The 25624-nt window shown below is 34.5% G+C and overlaps 1 protein-coding gene across 1 annotated transcript in view; it reads left to right on the top strand.

Annotated features, from left to right (window-relative positions):
- The window catches only part of Atg14 (autophagy related protein 14), a 109480-nt gene extending 84258 nt beyond the window's left edge, over positions 1-25222 (top strand). Inside the window, exons 7-10 of the mRNA XM_090375781.1 lie at positions 11106-11262; positions 13344-13520; positions 21690-21906; positions 25093-25222. Of these exons, the coding sequence (XP_090231907.1) occupies positions 11106-11262; positions 13344-13520; positions 21690-21906; positions 25093-25197 (656 nt within the window). The 3' untranslated portion in view covers positions 25198-25222. The remainder of the gene's footprint in view (positions 1-11105; positions 11263-13343; positions 13521-21689; positions 21907-25092) is intronic.
- The last annotated feature ends 402 nt before the right edge of the window (positions 25223-25624 follow it).

Raw genomic sequence — 25624 nt, 5'->3', positions numbered from 1 at the left:
ACCACTTGTAATCGTCCAAAGCGCCATAGGTTGGTCACCCCTGATGTAGGAGGTAAACAGTGAGGGTGAAAACCATTTTCTGGTGGATGATGAAAGTAGTGCAGTTATGTCGGGAACAAATTTTTTGGTAATTGCTCTTTTTTCGATATAATTCAATCTATTCTGCCAGGCGTTGACTAACAAATTCCAGCAACAGGTTCGTTCAGTTTTGGGGTCAGCCTGAGGGTTAACAATAATTCCGTAGAAATGCCTCTGCGGATGTAAAAGCAAAGCCCTCTACACAACATACAGGTCAAGTGGTATGGTGCCTGCCAGATGTAGGGGTTTAGTGTTCAATCCCCAGTATTGTCTGGTAATTTGGAGCAGCGGTAAAACTCTTAACTTTGACGGACAGATGTTGAATATGTGCAGTAAAGGAAAAGCGGTCGTCGATGATGACTCCTAAAAATTTGGTGCTTCGGACAAGTGGAAGTGATTTCTTGTCAAGTTTTACAACTGGTGGTCTGCCATAGTCTTTGTGTTTAAAAATCATGAACTTCGATTTGGTTGGGGATAATTTCAATTTGTTCTTAGAGGACCAAGACGTTAGTTCAAAGAGTACTTCTTTGGCATAGAGTTCTAAATCAGATCTTGAGTTTCCATTCACCAAAATGATAAGGTCATTTGCATACGCAAGTTGTTGCACATTTTGAAATTAAGTCTTCCTAAGCAGCCAATCATCAAGAACTAGGTTCCAAATCAAGGGACCCAAAATTGATCCTTGGGGGCAACCACGGGAGACAGACCTGCGAATCTTCGTGCTTTTAGTGATGACGGTGCGATCGACAAAGTAATTTCTAACAAGTTTATAAAGCTGAAGAGAGCAATGATTGGAACGGAGTCTACTGAGGGTGCTCTCCTACCATAAAGTATCAAAAGCGCCCTCAAAATCGATAAAGATCTCCGTAACGTACTTGGAAGTGGAGCTGTCAATAAGGTGGTGAAGTTCTAATAAGGCATTTTCGCATCCAAGCCCTTGCATAAAACCGTATTGAAGAGAGGATGTGGAGCTTGTAGCTCCCTGCAGTATGGTAATTTTATTAGCGATTAGTCTCTCTAACACTTTTCCCAGGTGAGAGAGCAAGGCTATGGGGCAGTAGGATCTGGCATTATCTAGTGGCTTACCAGGTTTATGTAAAAGCTTAAGAATGGCATGTTTCCATGGTTTGGGAAACGTTCCAGTATTTAAGCAGTTGTTGAATAATTTAAGTAGAATTTTGGGCCTTAGGTCATAAAAATGTTTGATAAATATATTATCAATCAGGTCATCACCAGGACATTTGTTTGACTGAATTTTATTCAAGATTGAAGTAAGTTCCTCCGCAGTGAATGGACTTTTTTCTTCTAAAGGAAGGTATTTTTGGTTTAAATCTTGAATAGATAGATGGTATGAAGTGTCAATAGTGAGATCATCATTAGGCAGCAATTGGTCCAAGATGGCATTTATGGAGTCTGTTAATGTAAGAGTTTCCATACTGTTGGAGGTAATGGAGTTAAAAATGTCACCCAGGATCATTTTATTTTTAGCAGTTTTATAAAAGATGCCCCAAGGATTATTATTTCCAGATGTATGGACAAAATTGTGCCAAGATTGCAATTTGCTTTCATAAATCAATTTTAGTAAATTAATCGATTTTTTAGTAAAAAATCGTTTTGAATATTTTCGTTAGATTCTTTTAATTGCGTTAATTTGAATTTTAATTGTTTTGAATTGATTTTGAATTGTGTTAAATTGATTATTTAATTATTTATATTTTACTTTAATTATTTATATTTTACTTTAATGTACCGGTAAGTTGTCGATTTTTTTCGTTTTTTCCGTTTTAATTTCTGGAGGGTATCATACGGAAGTGTTCCACGTACTATATTGAGGTAAACTCCTCTTATTAATTTACTAATATTATTATCAACGTAGAACATATTGAGTATTTCAGCTCTGATTCATATATATAAATCAATTTTACATATTTCTTTTGAGAGTTTTGTATTCTTCATGTAATTTGTTGACATTTTCTTGAGGCCAAGTACGCTGTTTGTGCTGAAAATTTCTTCTGGCTTTATGTACAAGTTTCCAAGTAGAAGAAAGTTCGTTATTCCACCAAGGTGTGTGCAGTTAGCTTTTAGCTTCTTTTTATGCGTGGATTTCTGAATTACAGTAATGATAATATTTTGAATCTGCAGTGCTAGTTGTTCAGTGGTAAGAGAATTAATTTTCTAGGTTGTCTTCAGGCAAGTCAGAGAGAACGGAACGATTAAAACAATCCTGTTTTATGTTTCTAAGAGAGTAACGTATGAGATTACGAAGAGTTGATCCCAGCAGGAAGATGATAGAGCTATGTTCACTTGTTGTTAGGTCAGTTTCTACGTGCCAGTCAGTAATATAAGGAGCAATATGGGCTGTGGCCAGAGAAATGTCTGTTTAATTCACCCAGGGAATTAGAAAAGGTACATGACAGGTTTGGTTGATTCAAGAGTAAGTTGATGGGAGAAGATAGTATCCTCAAGGAGTAATCCCCGACCATCTGTGAAAGAACTATGCCACAATGCAGACTTTGAGTTTGAGTCAAGTAAAATTAACAGAGGAATAGGGCCTAATAAACTGAATACAGAATCGATATAGTGTAAGTGAGGAATCATGTCAGATGACGGAGGGCAATACATTGAGATAACATAAGTAGAGTGATTAGGGCTCAAGACTTGAATGCAAATGGCATGCTGTGATGTTAAACAGGACAAGAGTAAAACGTCAACATTTTTATTAAATATTACGATGGCTACCTTAGGAACTGGATGAGTTGGTATCTCTGACCGAATGATTAGCATCATGTTTGTGCCTCTTGCAATTAATGCAGATAGGCAGTTGATCCTTGCTGGGGCACTCAGCAAAGATATGGCCTTGTTTGCCACAATGTCCACAATAAGGTCTTTCTTGTTTACACGTACTTGAAGTGTGTCCGAAAGCAAGACAACAATAGCACTTTGTCACAATGAAAGGTGAGAGGTCCACCCAATAAATGACCTGTCTAAAGTAGAAATAGCTGAAAAAATATGTGGGGTAAAATCAAACATCCAATTAGAAGTGTTCTTTGATTTTGGAGCTAATTTTAAATCGGAAAGTGTTCTCTTGTGAGATTTCTTCACGTGTGAAATCAAATTCTTTCAGATTTTTGAAGTAGAAATCATCAAGTATTTCCTCTTTGGTTAAATCATTATCAATATTGTATACCAATAAGGTTAGATTCAATTTATTATGTATCTCAGGGGTGATTCCAACATCAGACAGGATTTTTGAGGAAGAGATTGTATCCAAATCTTTACAGGAATTAGTTTCTAAAATTATGCCTTTGTTTTTAATGAGACGGAGAGCTTTAACTTTGACTTCTTTAAAGTCTTGCTTTAAGGTTTGACTACACATTCTTTAAGATCAGTGCTCGTAGTAAGAATAGAACTCTCAGATGCCTTTAGGAGTAATAAATGCGGTTTTTCTGGTTGAAGTAGTTTTAACATTAGCGGATTGCAGACTGACTGTTTGGTTAGTTGAAATTTTTGCAAGGGATTGTGCAGTAGCCTCAGAAGTTTTCAGGAGAAACTATGTTCAAAGAAGTATCAACTAATTCTGTAGAAGTTGAAGATTTTGGCACAGAAGCATATGAGAGAGGCGTGGGCATTGTTTGAGTCATCATCACTTATCTGCTGCAACTTAATTTTCATCTTATTTTCTGTAATCAAGCCATTCACAACTAATTCAAGGCTGCTCCAAGAATGAAGAATAGCTTTGATGGCAGTTTTTGTGACCTTACTATTGTTGTTTAATAGGTAAGTTTCAATTTCTTCTCGCAGGAAAGTAAGTGCATGGACAATGGAAAGATCTGAAAGTAAGACAGTCCCGACATTTAGTATTTTAATTTTTCTGGCAGTTGAAGTAGCAGCCCTAGTCAAAGTTTCAGGACTAAAAGAATGAGAAGAATCAGTAATGACATTTGTGGTAAAAATCATTTAAAAAATTGAAACATAATGCAGTCGATTCCAGTTATTTGGGACACATCGGGCTAGTGCATTTTGGCCCGATTAAGCGGCTGCCCCAGTTATCCGAAGTTTCACATAAATAGTTAAAAATACAATGAACCCCTGCTTTACAATTGGTTCACTGTACAATCAAATCATGTAAGTGAGAATGGAGTAACAAGTTATGAAGCTTTAAAAATAGGAATGAAGAGAAGATTCTGAAAATTTATTTTTTTATATGATTGAAGATTCCATGGAAGTGTAAACACATTTCACCATAAAAATCTGCAGAATTCCAGCTGTCTGTATTATCGCAAATTCAATCAGATTGAGTTTACTATCCGGTTATGATAGATTACACTAACAGAAAAGCCCAATAAACAGGTGACTGCTAATTGTTTTATGGTTGTGACCTTCAGAAATCTGACCGAACCACATGAATACGGTTGGAGACAATCGGTCTCCTGCCCTAATTAAACAGCATGTTGTCCCAATTAAGTGAAGTAAACCCTGGCTATTTTCTCGATTGGTTCTGTTTTTTAAGATTTGCCCCAAATAAACAGCTGCCTCGATTAACCAGTGGCCCAAATAACCGGAATCCACTGTCAGAAATATTTAATGTTTAAAAAGCATTAGTATTAGTAATGGCCGCATGGTGCAAGAAAGCCTATGGCTTATGATGCACCAGCCAAAAAAAAAAAACTATATATATAAAAAAAACTAATTAATTATTAATAAAAGAAAAGGAAATTAAACCTATCATCCTATGTGTTTCCCTCACCCGAAGTCCAGATGTCCTTTGAATTTCCCCAAACTGTCTGCCTCTACCACCCATGTAGGCAACTTATTCCAGTAAACTCACCATGCTGAGTATCCTTGAGAATTTCAGTTCTATCCAAATGATCCTGAATTCCACCCTTGATCATTGCCTCTGTGATTTTTCCCTACCACTGAAGTCAGACTGACAGGTCGATAATTTTCCACTTCACTCTTAGAAGTGTATGGGAGATACATTGGCACTTTTCCAATCCAATGGAATCTCTCCAGAGACTAGTGATGCTCGCATAATTAGCCTCAATGGTTCAATGCACTCACTTGCCACCTCCCTTAAGATTATAGGGTATATTCCATCAACTCCAGGAGCCTTACTGGCCCGTAGGCTCGAAAGTTTTTTCATTAAATAATCTTTGAAATTTCAATATCATTAATTACATATTTTTCAAATTCGCTCCCACAATTTCCCATTGCCACAAGAGGTTTTTCATCTGTAAATATCAATGCAAAATAACTGAGTTCATCTGCAGTGGTAGCTGGTGTATTTAATACTATCTTTCCCTTACGTAAAGGTCCGATCTAGTTTGTCCTGCTCTTCTTAGCATTTATATATGTGAAGAATTCCTTATCCTCCCCCCCCCCCCCCTCTTTGCTCTGTTTGCTAGCGATTTCTCATAAACTGCTTATGTCTTTCGAACCTTTTCTGTGGCTCTATTACAGATCATCTTGTAGCTGTTATAGGCTTCAGTACTTATTGCTTTGTAACTTTTCCATGCCACCTTTTTCGGCTCAAGTAATGTGGCAACTTCACTATTCATCCAACTTGGAACTCTCCTCAGAGTATATTTTTAATGGTAAATATGCATTCAAGGTGTCTGTGATTAATGTTTTAAAAGCATACCACAGTTCAATTGTATTCGTTCTCTGAGCGATATTTACCCAGTTAATAGAGGCCATGTTAGCACCTTAAGGTATCGTAATTTCCTTTTCTGAAATTATAACCCATTCCTTTGCCTTTTACTACTGCTACCTCTCTTCATCATCCACCGTAGAACTCTGATCACTTCCTGCTACTGGTTCCTCTACTGTCAGCCCTGTTATGTCATCTGATTCATGGGTGATGATGAGATCTAGGATATTCTTTTCTCTAGTACTTTCCCTGACATGTTGATACAAATAACAGTCATCTAGCTGATTTAAAAATTTTGTTCCCCATGTCGAGTTTCCTTCCCGTTTACTCCAATCAATTAGAGGCAAATTGAGATCACCCATAATAAGACATTGATGCTTACTTGCCCATTCTATTTGCATGTAGAGGCTTTCGTCATAATCTTCACAATCACCTGGTCTGTAGATTACTCCTACTCGCATTATACCTTTGTTTCCAACTATCTTACACCTTACAGATTCTATACTAGCATGTGAAACGTCTGAATCCGGGAAAGCTATCGTCGCACTTAGGCTGCTTCTGATAAGAAGCATTACCCCACCATCCTTTCTACTACCCTATCCTTCTTAAATACATTATACAAGCCATACTGAAACTCATCATCTCCTATTTCCGGGTGGCACCATGTCTCCGTAAGCCCTATTATGTCTGCGTTACTTGTTTTAACCAGCAGTTTGAATTCGCTCATTTTATTGATGACACTTCTAACTTTACTATATAACCAAATAAGACTTACTGTTCTTGTATATTTAACAACCCTAACACAACCCTTGAAGTTTTTAGGCTCTCTTCCCTAGCATTAGCTACCACCCACTTGAAACGTTTCTGCCCCCAGAACATCTAAATAATATGTCCAGTTGGGGGTAACAGATAAGAACTCTTGAGGTATGTGCAAGAGTTACTTTGACCAAAATTATCAGATAAACACATGTCAGTATTACCCACACATCCCCTAACTAGCAGTTTCCCTGAATCTTTAAGGTATCCTCAATAATACTGGCAAAAACCTTTGCACAACCTTTGTTTAAGTATATCCCGTCTCTACAAAACAAATTCCTTCTACCTACAAGTGTGGGCCATGCTGACAGAAATTTCCCTCCAAAAGCTTTTCAGAGTCCTTCAAGTCTTGAGTTAATCCACAAGGCTTTAACATATAATCCCTCCTATCCTGTCTGGGCAGAATTGCAGACACAGACATTGTGGCCTAGCTCGTGGCATTTCCTCAGCATGGTCCTGTATTTTTCCAACAAATTGTCAGATCGTGTACGTTTAATGTCATTAGTCCCCACATGAATAATAATATTCTCTTTATCCCCCTTAAAATCTAACAATCTGTTGGTGACATCATTAATAGTTGCTCCTGGCAGACATACTCTGGTTCTACTCCACCTATTCTTATTACAAAAAATATTCCCCGTTTCATTGACAGTAGAGTCTCCTAATAGAAAAAGTCCTTTTGAACCAGAGTAGTTTGCACTTGGTTTTTCTGTTTTGAGGCCCGAATTGGGAGTGCATCACTTGGTAAATTGCTGGAGTCTTGAGTCCCTGACAAGCTCCCAGATGCATTATTCTCGAGGACAAGCACCCGTTTTTTTCAGTGACTCAAAATATTCCATCAGTGCACCAAATTGTAATTTAAGATCGGTGCACTCCTTACATTGATCACAAAGAAAAGAATCCCTGGGTGAGCTATGATTAGTCACCTGGTCGACCTTGGAAAACATTCTACAGGTTCCACAACGGATTAAATCATGACTCACCTGTAAATTGCCATCGGATATTTCCGTGTGAGTCACGATACCCTATGACGTGTTTAAGGCAGATCTCTTAATTACCATTATAAAATTAGCTAAATATCAATGAAAATTAACTTTAAAAAATTATATCTATAATATTATAAAAATCAAACTGTTACAGGACAACCTATAACAAAATAATCCACCGATATACTAAATAAATCAAATATTTTAATAAATAATTATTAAATATTTTAATATCAAATATTTAATAATTATTTAATAAGATTATTTTAATATTTAAAATATTCAATAATCAACAGTAATCGAATCCACTTAACTGAGGAGCCCTGAACGAAGCATGTCCGCTCACCTCAAATGCCAACCCTCGAATCAAAGGTGATAAATGGCAAGAAATAAGGAACTGAGTATTGGAAAAAAAAAAAGTACTGTTATAACTCTATATAAAGAAAATTATTTCATGAGAAGTATTGGCAAAAAACTGGTCGTTTCATTTAAAGGAGCACAAACTACCATTCGACAATTCAAAGAGACTGGCAGTTTAAAGGATAAACCACAATCAGGACGACTGTGTATAACAACAATGGAAGCACAAGATAAGACTATAACACTGATTTCTAAATGCAATCGACAACTTACTCTACCTGAAATCTCAGCTGAGTTCAATAGGAACAGGGGAAACTCCCATGTCTTCCTCCACTGTACATCTTAAACAAGCAGGATTTCATTGTCATGTAGTGGTCCGAAAACCTTTATTAAAATCAGATACTCGAATGTATCAGTTGGCTTGGTTAAGAGCCATCAATATTGGACATTTGAAAAGTGGAAAAAACATACTGTGGACAGATGAATTCAAATTTGAAATTTTTGGATCCAAGCATAGTTTATGTGAGGTAATCAACTGGTTAAAAAATGGTGCCACATTATTTAATGCCTACAGTCAAGCACAGTTGTGGTTCCATCATGATCTGGGGGTTGCTTTGGTTTTTCTGGAGTTGGTGACATTGTCAGAATTGAAGGAGTTTTAAGAAAAGAAGACTGTAAAAACATTTTTGAGCATAATGCAATATCCTCTGGACTTTGTGAAAGAAATTTTTATATTACAATAAGACAATGACCCAAAGCATAACTCGGAGCTGTGCAGGGATTTTGTAGCAACTAAACAACAAGAGGGGGGGTATTGCAAATTATGATGTGGCCACTCCAATCACTTGATTTGGTGATTGGAGTCTGCTGATCTTCCCAAAATTTATGGGAAACCTTGCATATTGCTTGGAATAATGTTAGTTAAGAGACATAAAATTAATCGCCAGAATGACATGTCTGTGCAAGGCAGTGATAAAATCTCGTGGATGAGATTTTGATGAAAAATCAGTATTACTAGGTGGTAGATGACTCTCATCAACAGGTGCAATATGACCACTTTGCTTATTGGAGGCTTGAATTGGTGGAACCCATGTTTAGTCTCTAGAGCTAAGTTCTGGTCAACCCTTCCCTATCTCTTCCATCAGGCAGTATGATTGACTTTTGAGGTTATGATGAACGTCGTGGCGAGATCCAATATTCCTTACATTTCGAGGGTACAGCTCTAAAACGGTGTTCACAGGCTGCCCGCTAGTTAGTACACCGGACCAAACCTATTGGTAACTCTCTAGGAGGCTTCCGGATCAGCTAGTGTATAATCTTGCTACCTCTACTCTGCCAGATAGTGACTGGAGGGAGTCCAAGTAGTGTGTATGCGGGGAGCATTGTCGAGGCCACGTTATCAAAAAAAATTGATAAACTATTGCCATATGTTGTGATTCTGAACTTTTAGGTGGGAGTGTGTATATATATGCATAAGTGTCTGTGGCTGTCCATCCATCCATTTGCATGTAATAATTACTCCCAGTGAAGAGATTTTTGTGTAATTTTATATTTGGGTCTTTTAGGAAGATTTATCAAGCCATTCCAAATTTTATTAAATTTGGACAAATAGAAATGTAGCAGTTATAATTATTTTATTTTATTATTATTTTTTTTTTTCATAAAAATCATATAGGCTATCCGTATGCTGTAATTGTAGCTAAAGCACTGGACAGATTTTCATGAAATTTTATATCCAGCTCTTTTAGAAAGAATTGTTGAGTCATCCCAAATTCATTAAAACCCAAAAATTAGGAATTTGGTAATTACTATTTTTTTTCCTTCATATATAATAGGTAATCCATATATACCAGCGGTTCCCAAACTGTGTGCCGCGGGATATTTTAAATTTTTGAGGGAAACACAGCAATACTTGACATCTATTGGACACCGCACAAACTACTAGCTTGAGGTAATTCACAGATTCAACATTACTTATTTAGTTGTTTGGACCTAACTACTTAATAAACGGAGCTGTTAGATATTTCTTTTGGCCTAGAGGCACCGTGAAAAAATTAGAGACACTAAGGGTGCTGTGAGCTGAAAAAGTTTGGGAACTTCTGCCATATACCAATTTTAATTGAAGCACAGAATATTATGTTTATTTCCGTGAGCTGATTGTAGAAATGAATAGGCAATATGGCAGATGTGCAGAAATGAAATGTTTTTAGTTTGTGCACAAAAATAATTGCTTTTTGTTACTTGTTACCAGTGTACCAAATACATAAATCATGAATTATTAACTATTTGCTTATTTAGACTAAGGCGCATTTAGGGCTAGAGCCTCAAGCTGCGAACAAATTTGGACTATGTATATATAAAGTGCTTTAGCATCATAATACACAGCCATTTCTGAATAAACAGAAAATTAAGGCGGCATCGTTTTAGGTTATATCTCTAAATACATCACACACCATCAGGCATCTCTCATATTGTGGAGTTATACTTCATAACTGTTTTTGCCATCATTGCATCACTTGGGTACCTACCCACTCACTGAAGAAGGACCAAATAGCCCTGAAACGGTGCTGTCTGGGTGGTGGTACCTATCTGAGAATAAGTAACATTAGTCTTCTCCTTAAGTGAAGCGTTACTTATTCGAAGTAGTGCAATATCATGGTAACTCATTGTGAAGGTATTCACAATATGAGATATAACCTAAAACGATGCCGCCTTAAAATTTTCTGTTTATTCAGAAATGGCTGTATATTATGATGCTAAAGCACTTTATATATACATAGTCCCTATTTGCTTATTATATTAATTACAGCAGAAATGCTAAATAAGTGTTATATTTCAATTGTTATTAAACTCCAGGAAGAAATAAACTGCAGTACAAAAGCACTGACTGCATATTACAATTGCTTAATGTATTAAATTACAGAACCTGAATTATATGCATTTCACATGCTGTGATTACACGATATTAGAAAACATGGAGTGAATATTATGAGGTATTTATGTGCAGAGAAGTGAAAACAGTTACTTTTATATATTATTAGTTAAGTAGTTGTAATTAATTGCTAACAAGGTAATTAGTTTTTGCTTTTTCAATTCTTTAAAGAAAAATAAAAAATTCAATTAATTTAAGAAATAAAATCAAATGCACCCGAAGTGTGTTTTTTTTTTTTTTTTTTTTTTTTGCATACATTGACTAACTTGTTTTTGTTCTCTAGTTACAGCACATAAAGATTCTGTCCCTGCCACGCAAGCTGAATTAGGACAAAGAAATCCTGTATACAGTATTAGTGCTGCCCTAACCTATACAGCTCAATTAATGTCAGTATCAGCTTTCTATTTAGATGTTCATATGCCAAAGAAATTATGCTATCAGTAAGTATCACTTATAAGTATTTAATTCCTTACATTTATAAATTATAAATTCTGTCTTGTTTACTGTTCCCCCTTGATCAGTATCAGGTTGATCATTAGAAATGGAGACATTGTGTGAACTATAACTTAGAAGCCAAGTGAATTTTTAAAATTTTTTTAGAATTTTTTTGTTTTAATGTTTAATGCATTGTTTATAAAGCTATTCTCCATCTCACATTGGAGCATGTTCCTTCATAAATTGCAGGACTTTTTTTTGCCTGAACCTGAATAATACTTGCTTTTTGCATTGATTTGCTTTAATTAATACTATTACTTACAATACCCATTTGCTCAAAACTCATTTTACTTTATCATCCTTTCCTTTTAGTGAAGAACTTATTTGAGATTCTTCAGTGGAGCTGAGACAGCTGGACTCAAGCAGAGGTGCTAGAAATTTTCCTAGGAAAATTTCTGCACCTCTGCACATATATACCACTAGTATATATCACTAACATTCTTTTGTCAGTGATATATGCTACTTTTGTTTTGGGGATTAGGGAGACCTAATTCCATTTTGCAGAAACAAATTTGGATATCTCTCATTCAAAAATTCAAACCATCGTGAAATGTACAGCCATGCCTTGCATAGTGCGAGTTCGATTTAAGCGTTTTTCAGTTACCGCTATTTGAAAAAAATTATACCACTTTACACGATGCAAATTTCCAATTAACACGATCTTTTTCAATTCCTACTATTAGTTCACACTCTCCCTATATATATTTATATATCTTGTTCAAATTTTCAATCGTTAATAAAATACTTTTTATTCATCCACTCAAGTTCAAATACATTTTTTTAAACTTGTAGTGGATGGCACTTGATGTTAATACAGTTTTTTCAAATATTAATTCATTAATTAATTTTAGTTTTATATGGGAGAAAAAAATTTCTCTTATATAAGATATTTAGCAGGATATAAATTTAGGAATAAAATTGAAATCAACAGGCAGTAGCTCAATCGGTAAAATGCAAGGATTTCAGTATTTTTCACGTGAAGGTGAAGAATGCGAGTTCAATTCTTGCGAAAATCAATAATTTTTTGATAAATTTTTGAAGTCGAAAGTTCGTTGTTGACCTAAGTAGGAATTGACTTTAAAATTTTTTTTTTTTTATATTACTTGTTTATGTGATAGTTGAAAAAGATTTATCACTCGTTGGATGGGCAATAAACAGCGTTTGCCTGCCTCAGTGTGTTCCATGAACCATCGGAAGCAGACATGTTACTTGTTTATCTCCTACTAATAAAGTCATGTGCTGACTTGCATTTAAAAATTAAATTTTTAAATGCAAAAAAAAAAAAAAAAAAAAATTCGAATTTTTAAATGAGCCAGATGAAAATGTTACCGCAAAGGAGATACCGGTTAAAGAACTAGATGCAATATCTCAGAAAACCTCAAACAAGATTTGAGGTTCTCTGCAATATTTATTTCGCCAGTGCCTAGAGAAGATTGTTGCAGGCTATCGGAAATTGATTGGCGAAATAAAAAGCCAACACTGTTCAAATATTTCTGTAACAAATTGTTTGTTTATTGTGTATTTTATGCAATAAATATTTTAATTCTATAATTATTTTCATTATCTTTTACATGGTATATAGTTAAAAAGTTATTTAAGAGGTATTTTTAAAATTCTTAATGGACATTTCTGAAGGTCACGGACCAATTATAATTTTTCCTATTGATTATTATATTCAGTTAACGTGTTTCTGTTTTGTGTGTTGTGCTCGCGGGATGAATTAAGCATGTTAATTGCGGCCAGCCTGTATTTGTATTTGCCATGGTATTACATTCCTAATTTACTGTTACTTTTGAACCCAGCAACAAGTGACTTAGGAAGGCAAGCTCAATATCACTAAAACTTGTAAACAAGTTTTAAGTAATGCACTTTAATTATAGCCTTTCTGCATATTATTATATATATTGTATTTGATTGTAAGTCTTAGTTTAATCTTCATAGTAGGGGTACTTTTATCTGCAAAAATTATGTACTTGCATGTTTTAATTTAAAGATTTCAAAATAATGCAGAGGCTAATTCTTTCAGGGATTTCTGTGCACGTGAACTGACAGAACAACAGTTCTTGCACAATGTTGCCAAGCTCAATGCCAATATTGTTCACTTGTGCCTCTCTCAAAATGTGGACCCAAAAATCATCCGGCCACAGTATTCCATTCCTAATTTACTATTACTTTTGAACCCTGCAACAAGTGACTTAGGAAGGTAAGCTTAATATCACTAAAATAAACTTATAATTGAGGGTCAAAAAATATATTTTTATGAATTATAACTTAATTGAATGTAGTATAATTGAAAATTTTGAAAATATTTGTTCCAAAGACTGTGTGCAGCTGTTTTTATTTCTTTTTTATTTTATTTTTTTGAATAGGTACTGCAGTACATATATCAGTAATTCTCTTGTTTTTATTATGGTATTAATGTGGATTAAGACTTTTGTTTTTCTCCCTATTATATGAAATTCAAGTGTATTCAATTTGAATAATTGGTATTATATGCAACATTAAAATGCTTTGTATGAATTGCTCTAAAGTGAATGGTATTTTTTACACCATGTGGAGCAGACTTAAATAACATACTTTTTTTTTTTTTTTTCCTCACTCTTGGCAAAGAAACAAACAGTAATAGTTTACATATAAAAATGGCTAGTTTTCTTATTTCATTTTATTATTTTATTTCATCTTTTATTTTTACTCTATAAAAAGCTTTTGTTAATTCTATGAAACACATAAACCTATTTATATGAAATTATAATCTAACGATTTTTTTTTTTTTTTTTTGTTATCTGCTTTATTATAATATTGCATCTATGCATGATATATATTTCCTAAATCCTTGCTGTTCATTGCTAAATTCTATAATTTTCTTTCTTTTTGTCTTTATTTTTTTTTTCTCACTTTTTTTTATATTTCCTTAGTATACAGTTTCATTGGCATGTATTAATAAATTAATACAGTAAACCCTTGATTTTATGTACCACAACTTAACATACAAAAAAATATCTTGGCATCACACTATTCTGAAGTGCTCATGAGATGGAAAAGGGAACTCATGGATTATAATGGCTGCCAGCAAGCATCTATCTGTTTATGGATACCTTTTCTATTATATCATTAAGTGCTAGTTTGTGCCCTGTTTCTTTATTATAACCTCATGCACAGTATATCATCCTGGCCCTTAAGGAAAGTGGTTAAAAAAAAAAAAAGCATGTGCATCTGAGTGTTGCACAGAAATTAAAGCTGTTAGAGAATTTACTCTAGTGTTTCTGTTTCCCTTGTCTGTGAAGAATAAGGAGTCTGACTCTAAAGATTCATTGCTGTCTCAACTTTGGCTTCTTAGTTCCAAATCTGAATAAAGTTTTTTTTCAAGCCCTTCTATATAGCCACAGAAAATTATCTACTATGATTATTATATGCAATTATTATATCTTCAGTAAAATCAAGGTAAATAAAAGCTTGTTTTTTATTATGTAACAGAATAACTGTTTAAATTGTCAGTTATATGGGATATGCATGATCTTGAAAAAAACTTTAATTAATGTTCAGCAATAATTATCCATAAAATTGAGAGTTTACTGTACCCCTATTATTTTTCTGGAAATTGTTTATCTCCTTTTTTTATGCGTTAATATTGTTGTTTTTTTTTTTGCCATCACTTGATATGTTCTTTTCTTTAAAAATTTGCTTAACTGTAGAATTTAGAAGTTAACTGTAGAATTAATATTTCAATTAATTCTATAGTTAACTTTTTCCCTTCATATTTTATCAACTCATTTTATCTATATCAGCACTTTCCAATTTTTAAAATTTTTCTATTATTTCTTTAATTCTTCTAATTATTTCTTCATTATTATTATTTTTCTTTGTTTTTAATATTTTCTGTTTTTCACTTGTATATAATTTATTCATGTAACTGAATCTATTTATTATTTTAACATATCCATTTAATTATTTTCTTTGATTCTGTATTATTTGCCAGTTTTTTTTTTTTTTTTTTTTGTGCTCTATAAAAAATCGTTCTAATCTTTACCAATACCTGTTTTATTTTTTGTTGTTTCTGCCTAATTCTGTTTCAAATCTCCTTGTTTTGGTACCTGCACATCTGTTTAATATGTTCACTGCTTCCTTATGCAAACATTGAGTTTTTAATCCACTTGGAGGGAAAACCACCTTACATTTGGAACTTTTTCTTCCAATTTGACAAAATAAAATCTGATTTTTGTCAAGCAACCTTCATTGGAGGCTGATTAATTCAGGCAATAGTAAGATGAAACCCCAAAAATGTCTCTGCCCTTTCCAATCCAGATTGAATCAATCCTAGGTCAAAAAGGTCATCGGAAAGCCAGCAGAAAAGGTGTTAATTTGATAAATGTTTCTGAAAAGCTTTTTCTCTGATCAAATCTTTTACTTCTTCTGTAGATGCCTCTGTAGCCAGATGGGCAGGAGGAGCAGTGCATAGCACACTCTTCTTGATTAGACCGGGGTTTGAGCCCATGACCACCAAATACAGAGGATGCGGAAAGGTCAGGGAATGACCGCCGCATATCCCCGGAGCAGTATGGCCTTAATTGCTAATGCTCCTAAAAACCAAATAACAAACAAACTTCTTCTGTATACTACCATAGTGTCCATTTTTTTATTTTTTTTTATATATACAGGGGATCCCTGTATTTGGGGGGGGAAAAAAAAAATCCAAGCATTTGAATATTTTTCTGAGAATGATGTCTTCATTGTTGTGCAGAAAATGTTAAACATGAAGTTAAAGACATACTAAATGCTAAGACACAATTTTATGTGAAAAAATACAGGGGGGGAAAAAAAAAATCTGGAATCATTCTTTAGCATTAGTAGAGGCGTTACAATACAAGAAAACAAGCTTATACAGCATTAGCCAAAAAAAACACCTTCCCGTTTCACCCATCCATTCATTTCAAATGCTTGTCTAGTTCTGCCTTGAATTTATTAAAGCTATCAACTTCCACAGCGACAGATGGAAGTTTGTTCCAGCAATCAACTACCTGCTGGCTAAAGGCAAATTTCTGCACATTTATTCGACAACAGTCTTTCCTCAATTTCAGTTTATGCCCCCTCAGATTTGTAATCTGAGCAAGAGGAAGAATTCTATCAGCATTGAGCCTGCTCAATCCGTTCAAGGCCTTATATACCTCAATCAGATCACCTCTTAGGTACCTTGTCTTCAGATGCTGCAGTTTGCAGAACTTAAGCCTTTCTTTGTAAGAGCACCCCTCACAGTCTTGTTGCCCTTCTCTGTACTAGTTCTAGCAACTCTAGATCCTTCCTAAAACGAGGCTTCCAGATCCTTATATAAGGGAATAAGAGCCTGACCATTGCCTTATATAAGGGAATAATCACCTCCTTATCCCCTCATAATCACCTCCTCATAATTCCTGTATATCATTGATAAAACTCCATGACCTACTCTGGCACCCTGTCTACACTGTTCAGAAAACTTCATATCTGACTGCACAATTACCCCCAGGTCTCTTTTATTCTCCAATACCCTGAGTGTAACATCACCAAGTTGGTGTTTTTTTTTTTGGGTAGTTGTTGGCGCATAGGCTTCTGTGGCCATAATGCACCTCCCAAGGTTTTTTGCAGTACTTTGATCCAAGCCCGAGGCGGGAATCGAACCCGCCACCTTTGGGTTGCTAGGTAGGCACTTTACCCACCCGGCTAGCCCGGTCGGCTACCAAGTTGGTATGTTACTCTGGGTTTACTGCTACCTATATGCAGTACTTTGCTTTTGTCAATGTTAAACTACAGTTTCCACTTCTCAGCCCATCTACGCAACTTTTCCATATCCTGTTGCAGCAGCATACTGTCATTACTGTTATTAACAACCCTGCCAACCTTTGTATCATCTTGAAAACTTTGACTTGATATATCTTCATCAAGCTTGATATATCTTCATCAATATCATTGATAAATATACAAAACAACAATGGGCTCAACACCGAACCCTGGGAAACATCACTAATAACATTAGTCCACGAGGTGCAGTGTTGATTACCACTCTGTCTTCTCCCACTCAACCATCCTTTTATCCATTGTAGCAACTTGCCCTTAATGCCATACTGTACCAATTTGTAAAACCAACAACAGTAGCAGTAATATTGTACATCCTTTATATTTTCTAGGTTTATATTTTTATTAGTGATTATATAATCACTTGCTGATTTACTATCTCTGTTATTTGTCCATGTAATTTTATATTGTTTTTCATGTTAAAAAAAAAAGCATTGTTAATTATTTATTAACAATCTGTACAAAATTGTTATTTCCGTTTTGGTTCACTGTTTTCATTAAACTGCTGACAGATTCCTGGTATTTTATTTCCTATTCAGGCATTAAATCTCTTGCTATTAATCTAATTGATTGAATCTTGTAATTGAGTATACAATTTATTAATTTCTTCTTTCCTTCTTAGGTTTTCCTTCTTCTGGGTCATATATGCTTAATATGTTTAATGTTTTCCAATTTCAGTTTTACATGAAAAAATGTTGTTCCTGATTTTAGATTATATTGTTCTATTTTGTTTCAGTGATTCTTGTATTGAAATCTCTACCTCTTTAACAGCTCTTTCAACCTTCTGCATCCCACTATATGTTAATATATAATTTTCCATATTTATTACACCTTACCCTTTCTTCTTAGTTTCCATTAATGTACATATCTTCATTTCTATGAATTGAACTTGCGCTCCATGTTATTTTCTCAACTGTCAGGGAAACTTTTACTTTATTTTGAAGTATGTGTCAAAAATATGTGCATAAATATTTTGTGGTTATAGAGGAGTACACCAAACCATATATTGTTTGTTAGAAAGTAGATTGAAGAAATTTTGTAATAATTGAAAGTAGCCCTAGTGATAAAGAAAGTAATGGATTGTGACAAAAATAGATTGACCATTTGTGGTTGGATCACTGAAGTGATAGAGATTAAATCCAGTATGAAACTGGAACAGGCCAGCAGTGCCATCAGTCCTTGATCTGTGATGATGTATGTATATGTGTTATGCAGACATATAAAAGAATAAGGTTTGCATTTTTTTGTAAAATTAGACCTCTTTTAGTTCCTTTAAATATTACTTATAATTCATGAAATATCATCATGGGACACTTTACATGGATGATGTAACTATTGTTTGGGTTTATAATGATTAAAGCTTATGGCGAAGTAGAGAAAAACAGAAGAGTGATGAGATAAAGGTTTTTGTTTACAAGTGGTTGTTACATTACTAATTGATTTTGTTGTAGACTGTATGTAGTATGCAGTAAATAATTTTGATTTATTGTACATTAAGTAAAGTAATTTGGAGAAGTGGACTGAAGAAAATAAATTTATTGAAGATACATGTAATTAGTTAATTTATTATTATTAACTGTATGGTGCAAGGAAGCCTGAGGCGTTTGCACTAGCTAAAAAAATTTGAGAGAGAGAGAGAGAGAGAATAGAAGGGAATCACCAAGAAAGAGAAGAATGATGATATCCATACTTAGCATTAGTAGAGGCATTTGATGCAAGAAAGCAAGCTTATGCAGCATCAGCCAAAAAAAAAAAAAATAAATAAATAAAAATAACCACTTCCACTTCACCCCTCTGTTCATTCAAAATACCTGCCCAGCTGAGCCTTAAACTTATTTAGGCTATCAACTTCCACGACAAGGGATGGAAGTCTGTTCCACCAACCAACCACCTGCTGGCTAAAGGCAAATTTCCTCACGTCTATCCTACATCTGTCTTTCCTCAATTTGAATTTATGCTCTCTCAGGTGATTATTCTGAGCAAGAGGAAGAATCCCATCAGCATTGAGCATGCTCAAACCATTCAAGGCTTTATACACCTCTATCAGATCACCTCGCTGGTGCCTAGTCCCCAGACACTGTAATTTGCAAAACTTAAGCCTTTCTTCGTAAGAGCACCCCTTTGTTCCATTCACTAATCTTGTTGCCCTTCTCTGTACTCGTTCCAGCATCTCTACATCCTTCTTGAAATGAGGCCTCCAGACCTGTATACAGTATTCTAGGTGTGGCCTGACCATTGCCTTATACAAGGGAATAATCACCTCCTTATCCCTGCTAGAAAAATTCCTATATATCATATCACAATACACCATGAGCTACTCTTGCAGCCCATCTGCACTGCTCAGAAAACTTCATATCTGCCTGCACAACCACCCCCAGGTCCCTTTCATTCTCTACCACTGTCAGTGTAGTACCACAGAGTTGATACGTTGCTCTGGGGTTGCTGTTTCCCATATGTAGTACTTTACATTTGTCAATGTTAAACTTCATTTGCCACCTCTCAGCCCATCTGCTCAACCTTTCCAGATCCTGTTGCAGTAGCATAGTGTCAGTAGTGTCCTTGCCAACCCTGCCAACCTTCGTATCGTCTGCAGACTTGGACATTAAGCTTGATATACCATCATCAATATCATTTGAATGGGTTGAGCACGCTGAATTCTGATGGGATCCTTCCACTTGTTCAGATTACGAACCTAAGGGGGCATAAATTCAAATTAAGAAAAGACAGATGTTGATTAGATGTGCAGAAATTTGCCTTTAGCCAGCGGGTGGTTAATTGCTGGAACAAACTTCCATCTGTCGTTGTGGAAGTTGATAGGTTGAATAAATTTGAGGAACTGGACAGGCATTTGGAGGGAATGGTGTGATATATTTTTTTTTTTGGCTGATGCTGCATAAGCTCATACACTTGCTTTCTTGCATCAAATGCCACTACTACTACTACTATTTATAAATACAGAAAACAATAATGGACCCAATACTGAACCCTGAGGGACTCCACTAATAACATTAGTCCACGATGAGCAGTGTCCATTGATTACTACTGTCTTCTCCCCCTCAACCACCCCTTTATCCATAGCAGCAATTTGCCTCCAATGCCACTCTGCTCCAATTTGTGCAGCAATCTTCCATGTGCAACAGTATCAAAAGCCTTTCTAAGATCCAAGTATATAATATCAAAGTTATTCCCTGCATCCAGTTCTTTTGTGACTGCATCATAGTATCCAATCAAATTGGTCAGGCGAGACTTCCCCTTAACAAAGCCACGCTGTGTCTGAGCTGTAACTGAAGTCTTGTCTAGATGATCCTGCAGTGCTTCTTTAACCAGTGCCTCCATTAATTTTTCATAACCTCCAGAAACGTGCTTTAGAAAAATATCACAAATGATTCAAAATTGATTCTTATAACGGGAACACATGATAATAATGAAAGAGTAGTGCAATTTCCATTATAAATATGACCTTTTAGAGAGATAAATAGCTTAGTAATATAGCAAAATTTTCAACTTCCAAGGACTTGGAACGAATTACAAAAAAAAAAAAAAAAAAAAAAAAAAAACCCATCTTATTGAGTTCACATTATGATATTTTCACAATATCTCCACTTATCCCTACAGATGCAAAATACATTTCCATATTTTATTTCTGTATGCACTGGCCAGCAAAAACTTGGGTGTAGTCGAATTCGTGTAAGTCGGGGAGTTCCTGTATTACATTATGTTGAACAATTAGACTTTATCATAACGGGAACACATTATCATGTGTTCCCGTTATGAAGTTAATTTTAAAAATAGCCATTGTACATATCAGGCATAGCTTCCTTCTATACATAACTGGAGCAAACTAGGGTTGCTACTTTATCAATTGTGGATCACTTTGCTATGAGTTGCCAGGGTATTGCACTATTCTAAATAAAGGTCACTGCTCCAGTGGAGACATATTGTTTTATTATTTAAAGCGTATGCACTTCCCAGACCTTTTTGCAATTTAATCAGTGGCAAGTAGACATTGTGAAGACCTGGACAATCCAGCAATGAGATGGTACAGTATGCGAAATATTTTGCCCAGTTTGCTCATAGCTGTGTGCAGAAAGAGGCTATATCCTATATGTACAATGACTTTATATAGTTTTGAAGACCCTAGACTTTTTGGAAAAAATAATTAATTTTAAAGGATGAAAAATATATTTTTTTATTGAAGGTAAACTTGTATGTAATTACTTTTATTTGGTTTTCATTGCTTGTTGCAAGTTATGAAGAAAGATCCTATGTATAAAATTCAAATAATTATTTGTTAGAAATATAACATTTTAGTAATATCTTGCTTCCATAAAATACATTTGATTTTTGTATTATAAGTGTAGTTATTTATGAAAGTAGTCATTAAGAGGTAAGTAATAATACATATAGTTATACTGTTATATTTTTATTTATATTGTGAAATACATTTTACAAAATACTATAAATATTAAATCATCTTTTAATAAACTCAAAATTCTACAAGCTTTTTTGGAAAGAAATTCTGTGTTCAATTATATACTGTTTTCTTTAGATGTTCTTCTTTCGAAATTAGTCCTAGTTTAGTAAATTCCATGGAAGAATCCTTATTGAAGGATTTGTTACTAGTAGATGAAGATGGCAGAGACTCAGATGATGATGAAACAGATCTGACAGGAGAGTGGGAAACTGTGTCAAATCTCCCTTCCATTGAATATGGACCCACCCATGTAAAAGGAACGTACAGTGCCTCCACATTGGCATCACCACAGGTGAGTGTGCAAAGCTATGGAATTTTAATATACTAGTTGGGAGGGGTCTCCAGAAATATGAAATTATCTTCACTTTCTGAATATACTCACCTGAAACATATATATTTTGCCAAATGTGAACTTCTTTATAGTATCATTGCTTTGCAGTGCTGAGATTTACGATGGCAGCAGTTGATCTTCTCTTATAGTGTTATGTAATGTATCTAAGGATTGTGGTGAAGCAAGCTTGTGATTTTTACTCTTGCATGTATAATTGATCACTTACACATGAATCGCATATAAAGGCTGCTAAGCATTTTTTTAAAAAATAATTTTCTTTCTTCAGTTGTTTCTGGCAGTGTAGTTAGCACAGCAGTTTAATATTGTAACTTAATGCCTATGATGTTTGCTAAAAAATTAAAATTGTAATTTTAATAAACCATTAAATTAATTCCTTCAAGTAGTTGTAACTACTTGAAGGAGTTAATTTAATTGAATAATTGAGAAATTTAACTAAAATTAGTCATTTTAATCAAAATGACTGATTTTGGTTAATAAATCAAATGGATTTAGAAAAATTAGCATATAATTTAGTGGCCTTAGATTACATTAAATTATAATGAATTAGATATATATTGTCTTCTGAGCCCTCTTTTGAAGCTAAAGTAGTTATGGTCTGAAAGATTAAATTTACTTGTTACCTCTGTTCTTTTGATATGGCACTATATATGTGAATATGTGAATAAAAGATTTTCTCTCTCTCTCTCTCTCTCTCTCTCTCCCCCCCCCTCCCTCCCACCCATCCCCTCCATAAAGCAGAAGAGTAGGGACTCCATGGCACAACACTAGGTGAACCAAAGCCATGGGATGTGTAAATTTAAGCTTTTGAACTGTAATCATCTTAGCCTCAAAATAGAGTCTGGAACAACTGTGTGGGTTTTTGAAAGACAATTGACTTTTAATGGGGATATTTTAAAAATTAATATTGCGAATAGTAAGAACCTATTAAAATCAAGAAAAAACAAGGGAAAATATAATGTAATGAATCTGATATTGGGATAACTAAAAGCAGCATAATTTAGTAAACAGGGTCTACTTAATTTATAATTAACATGTATTATAAAGTTGAGTTTTTTAGAGAAAAAAGATGTTATTACTGTAAATAATTTTGTAATGGAGGATTTAAAGTTATAATTCAGTTTAAAAGAAAACCTAAAATATTTATAACAGAAACTTAACTGAAGTTACCATTGGTAGTTCCAGTTAAGACTGAGGGTTAACTCTCAGACCACTATTTAATATGCCACTAATTAAAAGAATACAGAACCATAATGAAAAAGAAAAACTGATGAATTTTCAGAGTAGGCTTAATAGCAAATTGGTATTCAGGTTTTTAGATTCAGCCCATATGGCTTTTTAAAAGATATTTGTTTTATTTTTCAGAAATTTAACAATTTGCCACTTTTTTTTTTTTTTTTTTTTTTTGTTTCATATTTTATATGGCTTAGATAATGTGGTCCATAGGTCTCTATGAAAATCTGAATGTGGTTTCCAGCAGAACATGTTGCTTATCACCAATAGTAATGAATTGTAATGTAAGGCTGCTAATCCTAAAATTATATACTGAATGCCTCTAAACTCATTCAGTATATTAACCAAATAATTTATAAAGTAGTCATTTAAATGTAAAGTACTTAGCAGTTGTTCAGTTTAAATAAATGAGTTAATCCAGGTAGTCTTATTCCCATACTTTTTTTTTTTATATATGTCAAATACAGTCAGTCCTCGTATAGCACGATAGTTGTGTTCCTAGAAACCCTTGCGCAATGCAAAATCGTGCAATATAAATAACAGGCCCTATGGGAAAAATAGGGTTAGGTGCCGACCACCCAAGATTGAACACACATTTGTAACCAAAACATTACCAAACACAACAAATAATCGTAATAAAATACTTACGTATTTTATTACGACTATTACATAATAAAATATTGCTACTGCTTTTGCTTCTATCGTAAGCAAACTTGTTTTTAGTTTGATTTTCTGTCCAAACAAATGACAGCCATTCCATCTCTTCCAATTCTTTGTGTGTAATCTAATGGATTTTAATTACACTTTGAGTTGTTCCTGCTATGAAAGTTGTTTTTATTTTCTCTTCATTCTTTGTAATTCTCGGCGTTGCCTCATTTAGGTCTGCAGCATGTGCAATATCACATGGTCTTTCATTCCGCTCAAAACGTTTCACAATTTCATATTTTTCCTCTATCGACAGAGGCGGACTGGCCATAAGCCTTACCAGGGAAACCCCTGTGGGCCGGAGGGAGTTTGGCCATAAACCATAGTATGAGGCCACTATAAATTTTCCTGGGTAAGAATTTTTGACCCAGTCCGCCTCTGTTTATCAATATTGCTTTTCTTTTTCTCTCTCTTTGAATCTGTAGTGTCTTCACCAGGACGCTTCCTTTTCACACCTTTTAAGTATTTTACTCATTTTTAGGGAATAAAGCACAATTACAAAAGGAGGAGGCATGCTTGATACACATAAACAAAGCTGCGCGCGTGTAGCAACTGAATAAACAACACCGTAAAGGCAGAGATACACTATTAACACCTTACATTTTACTAAAGCACATTTCTAGGGGTTACTACCATAAAACAATAAAAACAATTTCCAGTTGCGTTTCTGCTAGTGGAATCTGTTATAAACTGATATAAAAAACAAATACATTTTCAGAATCTTCTCTTCATTCCTATCGTATTGTGTTCAGTTGGGGTGATTCTGCATTTGACTGCCATTTCTTGTAAACGCAAAGGCGAATCGTGCATACGCAAATTCGTGTTATATAAGATATCGTTTCCCTATTTATAAATCGTGTATGATCGAATTCGTGTAGTGTAAACACGTGTTATACGAGGACTGACTGTATACTCAAAAACATAGAAAAGTCACTGTTCTATGTGCATTATTTAAAGTATTTAATTATCAATAGCAATTGTATGTAATATTTGATTCATTTAAAAATGTAGCATTTCAGTCACATTCAGGTTGTGTCAGTAGCTATCTTTTTATTATTTCCCAGAATTTTTTCCTCCCTCTGTGGTTGCCTCAGAATTCCATTGTCTGCCTAAATCATGACTTTAATGGACAGTATAAAATATAGTTATGAAATATACAGTTGTCATAAATCTTATTTTTTTCTCTCCTAGCTTCGCAGAGGTGCTACTAACACAACAAGTCTAGCTGGGGGACTCGTATCATCTGCTGCTGCATCTGTTGCATCTTTCTGGAGAGCTGCAACTGGCCAGAAATAGTGGTGTTAGTGTATATATGTGTTTCTATTTGTATACATACATAAACTTGTTTTTTCTGGCAGTGGCCCCAGTCATGTTTGTATGGGCCATCTGTTATTAAATATAAAGGTAACCTTTTATTTACAAAATGGTTTACCATGCACGAACAAGACAGCGTTTACAGCCCTATGTTACAAATACAATTCTGACTCGGCATCCAGCTGTTGTCAAAGAATTGTTTAATATGCTTAGAAATGAAGAAATTAAGTAGTTCTGCATGTGGGAAAAAAAAAAAAAAAACCCCAACAAGACTTGTACAGCCTTTTTTACCTTTTTGCTGCTGGAGACTGGGATTAGTGCAACTAGATGGATGTCTTGTTTCAAAAGTAACTCTTCCTTTTTTTTTTTTAGCCCATTAAGTTTATCATTACTAATTGTAGTATTTTAT

Source organism: Mastigoproctus giganteus, chromosome 6 (assembly GCF_048544385.1).
Source record: "Mastigoproctus giganteus isolate SK-2022 chromosome 6, ASM4854438v1, whole genome shotgun sequence".
NCBI lineage: Eukaryota > Metazoa > Arthropoda > Arachnida > Uropygi > Thelyphonidae > Mastigoproctus > Mastigoproctus giganteus.
This window is presented reverse-complemented; position numbering and strand designations above follow the sequence as displayed.